General features: G+C 39.8%; 1 protein-coding gene across 2 annotated transcripts in view; it reads left to right on the top strand.

Annotated features, from left to right (window-relative positions):
* The window catches only part of LOC140118651 (angiopoietin-2-like), a 72,047-nt gene extending 65,221 nt beyond the window's left edge, over nt 1–6,826 (top strand). Inside the window, exons 7-8 of one of the 2 annotated variants that reach the window (XM_072136817.1) lie at nt 4,073–4,203; nt 5,485–6,826. In XM_072136817.1, coding sequence (XP_071992918.1) covers nt 4,073–4,203; nt 5,485–5,645 — 292 coding nt within the window. In that variant the 3' untranslated portion in view covers nt 5,646–6,826. The remainder of the gene's footprint in view (nt 1–4,072; nt 4,204–5,484) is intronic. The other variant, XM_072136816.1, reaches the window with a different exon arrangement.
* Nucleotides 6,827–12,117: the final 5,291 nt, after the last annotated feature.

Genomic DNA, 12,117 nt, shown 5'->3' with positions numbered 1-12,117 from the left:
ACAACCATGCCACGTTCAAAGGCACTCAAATCACCTTTCTTCCCCATACTGATGCTCGGCTTGAACTGCAGGAGATTGTCTTGACCATGTCTACATTCCTAAATGCACTGAGTTGCCGCCATGTGATTGGCTGATTAGAAATTAAGTGTTTACGAGCAGTTGGACAGGTGTACCTAATAAAGTGGCCGGTGAGTGTATGTGAGCCATGAAGGGAGTCAGAAGGCAAAAAAACAAAAACTTACAAGCGATAAGTTTATACAAGCGATAGTTGTAGATGTCAGACCTCTGCACAGGCACACACTCCATTTATCAGACTGTTATCTGATTTATTAAGTCCTATAAGCATTGATTATCCAGCCTCTTTTTGCTGGGAGGAGGGATTTTCAACAACACAACAGCGAGGGAATGGCAACTCTTCCACTCACAATACTACCCCAGTAAGTGTCTGTACATTGCTTTAACAATGTTAAAACTTTGCATGAAAAAGTTGTCTTAGTGATTGAAAACAGAGGGTCATCATCAATGGCACATTCTCAGATTGGGTTCAAGTTACCAGTGGAGTGCCACATGGGTCAGTATTGGGCCCTCTTCTTTTTAATATTTTTATTAATGACCTCATAGAGTGTCGTAGAGTTTCACTATTTGCAGAAAAATTAATAACAAGGCCAATAGTACAGAGAGATTTGTGGAAACTGGAGGAATGGACAGGGAAATGGCAAATGAAGTTTTATGTAGACAAATGTAATGTTATGCACTTGGGCCATGGAAAATAAGTACAATTATGTCCTAAAACTTCAGCAGAAAAGCAAATAAAATTATGGGATGTATCAAGAGAGGAATAGATTTTCATGATAAAGACATAGTTTTGCCCTTATACAAATCCCTGGTCAGACCACAAATGGAATATTGTGTACAGCTTTAAACAACAGGGTATAAAGAGGACATAGTAGAACTGGAATGGGTGAAGAGAGGGGAGGGGAGACCTCATTACAATGTACAAATACCTGAACGGACAGTACAAGGATCTTTCCTTGTCTTCTCTGCCGCAGAAGGTTGTTATAGCGGACTCTTTATACATGTTCAGGAGAGCAAAAATATCACAGGTTATGAGGAAGAACATTTTTTTAATTCTTACTGGTTGGACTTGATGAAACTGCATCCTTTTCCAACCTAATATACTATGATATGCAATTTAGGTAAGTGGGTGTGATTTCAAAGCAGTCAAAGCATACCAACTGCTTGCAGCTCTTGGCGCAGTTTAGGACAAACAGGACATGCTTATGTATGGTTTGGAAAACACCTTGTTTTGTGTTTTTGAGGTCTAAGGCAAGCTGTCTGTTAGTAAAACAAATGAAAATGTCACAGGGTATTTAGATTGGCTTTGCACATCTGTGCTGGGAATGTTCTGCCATTGTCTAAAGGCTTTGATGCTGTAACCCATACAAAGGGAATCTGCAATGGCTACACAGCCTAAATATTGTTGTAGAAGAGATATAACAAAAAATAAATAATGTAAATAACACTCAGACCCAGAGCCAGATTAAGGTTGGTGGGGACCCCTGGGCGCAAAATCTGGTGGAGGACTCCATTGAATGTAGGCCAGACAGGGAACAGAAATAGCTATATACTGCTCCCCAGCAATAACTATATACAGCCCCCTAGCAATCACTGCATACAGCACCCTCAGCAATCACTATATAGAGCACCCTGCAACCACTATATACAGATCCCCCAGTAATCACTATATACAGCTCCCAATAATAACTGTATACAGCCCCCAGCAATCACTATATACAGCTCCCCCAGCAATCACTATATACAGCGCCCCCAACAATCACCGTATAGAGCTCCCCAACAATCACTGTATACAGCCCCCAGTAATCACTATATACAGCTCCCAATAATCACTATATACAGCCCCCCAGCAATCACTATATACAGCCCTCCAGGAATCACTATATACAGCCCTCCAGCAATCATTATATACAGCTCCCCTAGCAATCACTGTATACAGCCCCCCAGCAATCACCATATACAGCCCCCCAGCAATCACCATATACAGAGCCCCCCCAGGCAATCACTATATACACCTCCCCCAGTAATCACTATATACAGCTCCCAGTAATAACTCTATACAGCCCCCCAGCAATCTCTATATACAGCTCCCCCAGCAATCACTAAATGCAGCCCCCTATAATAACTATATACACCCTCTTTAACTATACATAGTTCCTTATAATTATATACAGTCCCCTTTAATAACTATATACAGTCCCTGTATAATAACTACATACAGTACCCCTATAACAACTATATACAGCCTCCCTATAATAAATAACCATATGAAGACTCCTATTATAGCTATATACACCCCCATAATAAATATATAAAGTCCTAGGTAAAGTAATTCAATTGTACTCACCTTCTTTCCTTCCCCCGCCGGCCTCCTTCCCTTCCCTTGCGATGTCAGGACACTAGTGGATAGTGGCGTAGCCGGCTGCCCAGGCATGCCTGGTGCTGCTGGCAGCCCTGAGAACAGGCCACCATTCAGATAGAGTGCTGTATCAAAGCATATTAATGGAAAGTTGAGTGGAAGGAAAAAATGTGGAGAAAACGGAACATAAGCAACCAAGATTCACAAGGAGTGGACTGCTGCTGAAGTCAGTGCTTCAAGAGCCACCACACACAACGGTATCCAGGACATGGGCTACAAATATCACATTTGATGTGTGAAGCCACCCCTGTGCCAAAGAGAAAAAGAACCAGACTGTTGCTTAGTGGTCCAGAGGGTTGTTTTCAGATAAATGGAGTCTTGATTTCCAAATAAAATGCTAAATTTACTGAGTCTGGAGGAAGACTGTAGAGGCACAATCAAATCTGCTTAAGATCTAGTGTGAAGTTTCCACATTGGTGGAACATTGGTGATATTTGGTGAGCCATTTCAACTGCTGTTGTCCATTGGTCCACTGTGCATTATCAAGACCAAAGTCAATGCAGCTGCTTACCAGGAAATTTTAAAGCACTTCATGCTTCCCTCTGCCGACAAGCTTTTTGGAGGTGGAATTTTCATTTTCCAGCAAACTGACCTCACCTTAACCCCGTAGAGAATCTATAGGGTACTGCCAAGAGTCACCAGACCAAACAATGCAGACAAGTTGAAGGCTGCTATCAAAGCATCCTGGGCTTCTATAACACCTCTGCAGTGCTTTCAGCTGATCATCTCTATGTCACGCCACATTGACGCAGTATGACAATGCAAATAAATCTTTATTCAAAAATGGGGGTCAACACACAAATCATCCAGCATAGGAATGATGGACATTATAAAAACATATAAAAATGTACCAAGTACATATCAGAACATGCAGTTGGTACTGCCACGTAAGGCAGTCCAACAAACCATTTCCTTCACCAACAAAAAATGAGTATATGAATCACCTATGATAGTATGTTTGTCAAACAGACAGTATATATGTATGAACACAACACAAGCTCTTCATTTGCCCAACAATTCTATGCTCCAAAAATATTATACAGTCTAAAATCAAATTTTCTGACTCTTTTTGAATTGAATTACTAAAAAAAAAATGTTGCTGATATTCTAATTTATTGAGAAGCACTTATATATTGTCAGATTCCACTGACTGAACGCATTGTGCAAGATGATGAAAGGACTCTTTGTCTGCTAGCGGAACAGCAACGCTGATAATGTAACAGTTCTTATATTATTGGTGCTGCAGTCCAGCCAGATTTCTGTATGATGCAAGGACTCCCACCCTGTGCAATGTGTGCAGCACATGGGATCCTTCATACTGGTCCATTTCCATGGGGTTCATGTGGTGAACTGTAAACACTAGCTCCTTAGTATGCATATCAATAATCCCCATGCATGCAACCATAGGCCAAAGGTTTCAGACCTGTAGGCTCATTCATGAGGGTTTTTAAAATGCATATATTTTTGCATATAAATGCATATAAGATAGTTTTGTAGAATGTCAGAATGTAATTCTACACTTGAATTAGATAATATATGATTATATTAATGAAAACATGTCACATTTTGTTTCTTTAGGATAAATGTAATAGGTTACAGTGGGACTGCGGGACGGACAAGCAGCTTTGCTCCTACAGGCACATACTTCAGCACCAAGGATGTAGACAATGATGGGTGTAGCTGCAAATGTGCTCAGTATGCAACAGGAGGTAAATATTTAGATATATGTAGTTTTCATTTATGTAGGCTTTTTCCTTGGAAAAAATATATGGAAGTCTTTATACAAAAGTATCCTTTGATGCCATGACTTTTCTGTTGTATTTGTACAAAATCCTACAGAAAGAAACTTTGTATGTTTCTGCATTAAAATATGAAGAATGAAGGGACACAGAAAAAGCCCATACATTTGTATGGATGTTGTATTATAGTTCTGTTCAACTCTTACAAAACAGTATTAGGCATTGTGTAACAGCCTTAGCCTAGGTTTACACAAAAAGAAGCCTTCCATGAAATTATCATAACTGAAGGTATACTGTTTGAATTTTTACATACATTTTGTTGCATGTTCAACACTTCAATCCCATTGATTGAATGCACATCAACAGGTCACTGATTGGAACAGTATGCATTCAGAAACATTAAACAAACTTTCTGATTGTACTCTAAATAAATATACTTGTAAATATCTATTAGAAGCATTTTCCAGAATGTGGGCTAGGAATCTGTAAGCAGACACTACATGATTCCTCTTTGCTATACGTGTGCTGACAATGTGCTTAGATTATCAGGGTACAGGGTTTATCTACACTTTCATTTAGCGTCTGATCACTCACTAGTTTCTGACACAGAAAAAGAGGGATGAGCCGGATGAGAGATGAGAGATGATGAGATCCATGAGATGCACATAACACACAATGACACACTTCAGGTCTGCTACATCTGAGCTATAACAAACACTGTCAGCTCTGCTGCATCTAAACTATAACCAATACAGTATAAGGGTTTTCTCTGTAGCTTGTAGAGAAAATCTCTGCATGATGCTGCTTGCCGGCAGGAAATGTCTGTATGTGAGCTGAATGTATGTGTGTCTTTTAATGGAGGGAGGAGGGCAGGAGGGAGAGAGGAGAGGCAGAAAGGAGAAGCTATTCATGAGAAGAATCTGCCATATCCGACCATAGTGAGAAGATTTATGGGCGTATGCCAAGCCAACCAAAATTGCATACACCAGGAATGTTAGACACAGGCTAGAATAATATCTTTGAAATTCTGTATTTTTGTTTATAACATTAAAATGGAGAATGTGCTATTTTGTTATGCTGATGATATTTAATATTCTTGTCTTCATAAGCAATTATTCTGATAGTATTAAAATCTGAGCATGACAATATTTATTATTGTGTATAATTAGATGTTACTCTACCTTAATTTTTCAATATACAATCTGAAGATTTTAAACTTAACCCACCTAACAAAGATCTATACTTCTTTAGGTTGGTGGTTTGATGCTTGTGGGCCATCAAACTTGAATGGAATTTATTACAAAAGTGGATCTGGTCCACCTAAATACAATAGTATCAAGTGGCATTATTGGAAAGGACCCAGCCATGGTCTGAAGTCTGTCTCCATGCTGATTCGTCCTAAAGACTATTGAACTGCTTATCACTTTGAGCTTTAACACATGGCTATAACATATATCTTTCTTTTGGAAACGGAAAATAAAAGTAAATGGCTGTACAAGTAATGGTCATGTATTGATGACTATACCATGTAGACTGACTATTGTCTCGTTATCATCAGTCTGCAAATTCAAAGAGTATAATGTTGAAATGTTGGACTGCCTTATGGAAAAGACTGAGCTACAGACTTTGCATCTGCACTGTGTTCTTCACATTATGATGGCCACCATGGATTTCTGTGCATGAGACGGGTATGAAATACAAAAGATACATAATTTGGATGATACACCATTCCCAGTTTTCTGGGAATCAACCAGTCAACAAAAGTGTCAGTATCTGGAGGTAACAGATATGCAGTCATCTGTTCTTTAGATGAATAAAGCTCTACTCCTGAAGGATAAGTGTGGTCTTTCATGGAAACCAAAAGCTTAAAAAGTGCCTATATCACATACAATCACGTACTTCTCAGTATGCTCACACTTATACGTGAGTGTCTTGAAATCTGGTGCTCCAGGCAGTGACATGCCCCCTGGGTCTAAATGAACTGGAATTCTTTCCCACTCATATTCTTTACTCTGGAAAATGGATCTTTTGGAACCACACTTCAGACTGTGAAAGAAAAACTCTCAAAGATTCTGTATTCCTATACTTTATCCAAGATTTTAAGGGCGATAACAGATGACAATTAATGATAAAACAATGTAATATTCATGTTTATCTTTTACAAATAACATTTTTACCTTAGACAGTTGGAATCACATCTATGTGAAGATATCTAAATATATATCCAATGAAAATAGAAAAGTGCATGTATTTTATGTAGTTTTTTTTTAATTAGAAGAACAATTTTAATAAGAATCTTAACTGCAGTATTAAAATATTCCTGTCATTTCAGGTTTTGCTGAAATAGGCACTGTCATGGTAGAAGCCACATTTATTGTAAACTCATGTCAAGATGTGATTGTAGAGATATTTATGCTTCTGGATGTTTCTTTGTGCCTAAAATCCTTTTACATCAGTTTCATGTGCTGTGTCTATTATGCTTTATTCTGTATCTTCATCCCAAGTATATAATATTTTTGTTGTATCATGTAAGCATTATTTATGGTGTTATTAAATGATTGCAGACACACTAGGATTTGTTTCTCATGTAAAACAGCAGTTATAAACCTTTTATCAGTTTTTACCTTAAAAATGCAAACAAAATGCAGTGGATGCAGTGGATGATATTGGTTAGGTAACCTGCTCATCAACAAAGGTTTATGTATATGATGTGTTGTGGTGCTTTTTTTATGGCTGTTTTAAGTTACCGGTAAACTGAAAATTCACCAATTTGATATTTCAAGCTGCATTTCTTCAGAAAACCAATGTAAGACTTCTGTGGATCACATGTTGATACAGTTCATCCAAAAGAGAAAAAAGAGAAGGCAACTACGTTTACTGCTGATTCTTATACTGACAAGAAATTATTTTCAGACACTGTCAAAATATCTTGCTAGGTGGTGCGCTCTGCTGAATAATCTAAGAGCAAATATAATCCCAAGTCGGAAAAAGGAGAAAGACGGGTCACTCACCAAAATATGCAGTCATTATTCAAGCCAGCAGGGTAACATCGAGAGGTGCCGGGCACACCACAAACAACAGTCTGTTTCGCGCTTAACGAACTTTCTCAAGTCTGTGACATCAGATGTCACAGACTTGAGAAAGCGCGTTAAGCGCGAAACAGCCTGTCACATGTTGAGTCGTGGCTAAAGCATTAACTTTGTTGATTAGTATTATAAGAGTGCTATAACACAGGCTGATGATTGGACCAGTTGGAATGCTCATTTCCAATAATGTGCCTGTGTAAATGTGATCACCCACCAAACAAGAAAATACTGTTGTTTCTCATTTTCAGTGGGATCCACACCTATATCCTAATACCAGGGCAGCATCTGCTGTGAGGCGAGATGAAAATCTCACCTCAGGCATCAGAATGCGGAGCCCTTTAAAGAGCGGTGAAATTTGTCACTCTAATGTGGACGATTCGGGTGCCTGTGTCTGTCTAAATAAATCGTCCCTGTTTCGTGCCTGATTTATATGCGGAGCGACGCAGCGCATACCTGGCTGCTGGCATTGCTGTGTTCTATGCAGCAACATAGGCGGCAGATGATGTCACGAAGCCTGTGTCACTGTGCGGAGCCGGAGAAGACCGGAGCCGTGCTGGCACCCTGCCTCGAGGTGAGTACAAGTTTTATTATTCTTCATGTACTCTTAATTAAATGTGGTTAACAAGGGGCGAATACTAATATAACAGGGTAGGAGTGTGGAGGTTTCTGTATATATTTACATAATTTATATGTGTCCAGAATTTTATACAGGGGGGGGGGGGTGCTGTGTATTTTATATGGGGTCAGAATCGGTTTATAATGGGGGGGGGGGGTGCTGTATATACTATATGGGGCCAGCTGGGGGGCTTTATATGGAATACAGTATATTACTAAGCTGGGTGGCTGTATATGGGATACAGTATATTACTAAATTGGGAGGCTTTATATGGGATACAGTATATTACTAAGCTGGGGGTCTGTATATGGGATACAGTATATTACTAAGCTGAGAGGCTGTATATGGTATACAGTATATTACTAAGCTGGGGGGGCTGTATATGGGATACAGTATATTACTAAGCTGGGGGGGCTGTATATGGGATACAGTATATTACTAAGCTGAGGGGCTGTATATGGGATACAGTATATTACTAAGCTGGGGGGCTGTATATGGTATACAGTATATTACTAAGCTGGGGGCTGTATATGGGATACAGTATATTACTAAGCTGGGGGTATGTATATGGGATACAGTATATTACTATACTGGGGGTCTGTATATGGGATACAGTATATTACTAAGCTGGGGGCTGTATGTGGGATGTAGTATATTACTAAGCTGGGAGGCTGTATATATTATATATCACTAAGGTGGGGGCTGTATATGGGATACAGTATATTACTAAGCTGGGAGGCTGTATATATTATATATCACTAAGGTGGGGGCTGTATATGGGATACAGTATATTACTAAGCTGGGAGGCTGTATATATTATATATCACTAAGCTGGGGGATGTATATGGGATACAGTATATTACTAAGCTGGAGCTGTATATGGGATACAGTATATCACTAAGCTGGGGGGGCTGTATATGGGATACAGTATATTACTAAGCTGGGGGGCTGTATATGGGATACAGTATATTACTAAGCTGGATGCTGTATATGGGGTACAGTATATTACTAAGCTGGGGGGCTGTATATGGGATACAGTATATTACTTAGCTGCAGGGGCTGTATATTGGATACAGTATATTACTAAGCTGGGGGGCTGTATGTGGGATACAGTATATTACTAAGCTGGGGGGCTGTATATGGGATACAGTATATTACTAAGCTGGGGGGATGTATATGGGATACAGTATATTACTAAGCTGGGGGGCTGTATATGGGATACAGTATATCACTAAGCTCGGGGGCTGTATATGGGATACAGTATATCACTAAGCTGGGAGGGCTGTATATGTGTGGCAAGATTTTATTTAAGCTGGCGGGGATCTGTATATGGGTGGGACATACTACTTATAGGATACAATAGATTACTTTGCATCATGTAAACCCAATGTTGGGGGGGTCTGTATTAATAAATTAGGGGTGTTGTATATTGATTGGTGCTGTGCCTGCTATAATTCCAGAAGAATATATATAAATAATGAAGGGATGTTTTATATGTGAGCAGGGTCGGACTGGGGTGCCTGGGGCCCACCAGAGGAATTGATTCTGGGGGCCCACCATACCGCTGCCTAGAAATATTCCAGGAGTTCACAGTGGCTGCAGCGTGCTTAGCACTACCTTACCAATAAGAATAACGAACTAGGTACTGACATAATAGAAATAGTCTAGATAGTTAACAATTACAGTTACCAGACTCAGAAGTGGGATTCTTCTCCTTTGGGTACTGAACTGCAGGACGACTTCTCCCTTTTTTTTCTTAACAATAGAGAATTTTCCACCAGATACCTTCATCTGTGTGTGGCACATCTCCACACTGTGGAACTAAAAGTATCACCGTCACTACAGCACAATGTCAACAATTACATACTCTGTGCTCCTAAATAATATTTACCACTCAGAACACAACTGACCCCACTGTGGTCCCCAAAAATATCAAATATACCCCCATAACAAAAACCATACTGCCCCCTCTCCATAAATCAAATATTACAATGACCTCCTCAATATATTACAATACACACCCCTGAGTAAATAATACTGTACACCTAATAAATTAAATTTGACATAATTCCCTTTAATTACATAATATATCATTTGCAATTAATCATTTCAGCTATACAGTCTTACAGTGCTCCTACTTAGTATGTTTTAAATAATGCTCTCCTTAGTTATTCTTCTTCTGTTTAGTGCTCCTCTTATCAAATATTTTATATAAAAGTCCTAATAAATACTCCTATCCTGTATATATGGACACAGCACAGTACTACTACTCCTATCCTGTATATATGGACACATCACAGTATTACTGCAACTATCCTGTATATATGAGCACAGCACAGTACTACTACTCCTATCCTGTATATATGGGCACAGCACAGTACTACTACTCCTATCCTGTATATATATGGGCACAGCACAATACTACTACTCCTATCCTGTATATATGAGCACAGCACAGTACTACTACTCCTATCCTGTATATATGGGCACAGCACAGTACTACTACTCCTATCCTGTATATTTGAGCACAGTACTACTACTCCTATCCTGTATATATGGGCACAGCACAATACTACTACTCCTATCCTGTATATATGAGCAAAGCACAGTACTACTCCTCCTATCCTGTATATATGGGCACAGCACAGTACTACTACTCCTATCCTGTATATATGGGCACAGCACAGTACTTCTACTCCTATCCTGTATATATGGGCACAGCACAGTACTACTACTCCTATCCTGTATATATGGGCACAGCACAGTACTTCTACTCCTATCCTGTATATATGGGCACAGCACAATACTACTACTCCTATCCTGTATATATGAGCACAGCACAGTACTTCTACTCCTATACTGTATATATGGGCACAGCACAGTACTACTACTCCTATCCTGTATATATGGGCACAGCTCAGTACTACTACTCCTATCCTGTATATATGAGCACAGCACAGTACTACTACTCCTATCCTGTATATATGGGCACAGCACAGTACTACTACTCCTATCCTGTATATATGGGCACAGCACAGTACTACTACTCCCATCTTGTATATATGGGCACAGCACAGTACTTCTACTCCTATCATGTATACATGGGCACAGCACAGTACTACTACTCCTATCCTGTATATATGGGCACATCACAGTACTTCTACTCCTATCCTGTATATATGGGCACATCACAGTACCACTACTCCTATCCTGTATGTATGGGCACAGCACAGTACTTCAACTCCTATCCTGTATATATGGGCACAGCACAGTACTACTACTCCTATCCTGTATATATGAGCACAGTACTACTACTCCTATCCTGTATATATGGACAAAGCACAGAACTACTACTCCTATCCTGTATATATGGGCACAGCACAGTACTTCTACTCCTATCCTGTATATATGGGCACAGCACAGTACTACTACTCCTATCCTGTATATATGGGCACGGCACAGTACTTCTACTCCTATCCTGTATATATGGGCACAGCACAGTACTACTACTCCTATCCTGTATATATGGGCACAGCACAGTACTACTACTCCTATCCTGTATATATGGGCACGGCACAGTACTTCTACTCCTATCCTGTATATATGGGCACAGCACAGTACTACTACTCCTATCCTGTATATATGGGCACGGCACAGTACTTCTACTCCTATCCTGTATGTATGGGCACAGCACAGTACTACTACTCCTATCCTGTATATATGGGCACGGCACAGTACTTCTACTCCTATCCTGTATATATGGGCACAGCACAGTACTACTACTCCTATCCTGTATATATGGGCACAGCTCAGTACTACTACTCCTATCCTGTATATATGAGCACAGCACAGTACTACTACTCCTAGCCTGTATATATGGGCACAGCACAGTACTACTACTCCTATCCTGTATATATGGGCACAGCACAGTACTTCTACTCCTATCCTGTATATATGGACACAGCACAGTACTACTACTCCTATCCTGTATATATGGGCACAGCACAGTACTACTACTCCTATCTTGTATATATGGGCACAGCACAGTACTTCTACTCCTATCATGTATACATGGGCACAGCACAGTACTACTACTCCTATCCTGTATGTATGGGCACAGCACAGTACTTCTACTCCTATCCTGTATATATGGGCACATCACAGTACCACTACTCCTATCCT

The sequence above is a fragment of the Engystomops pustulosus genome, chromosome 2 (genome assembly GCF_040894005.1).
Source record: "Engystomops pustulosus chromosome 2, aEngPut4.maternal, whole genome shotgun sequence".
Classification (NCBI taxonomy): Eukaryota; Metazoa; Chordata; class Amphibia; order Anura; family Leptodactylidae; genus Engystomops; species Engystomops pustulosus.
This window is presented reverse-complemented; position numbering and strand designations above follow the sequence as displayed.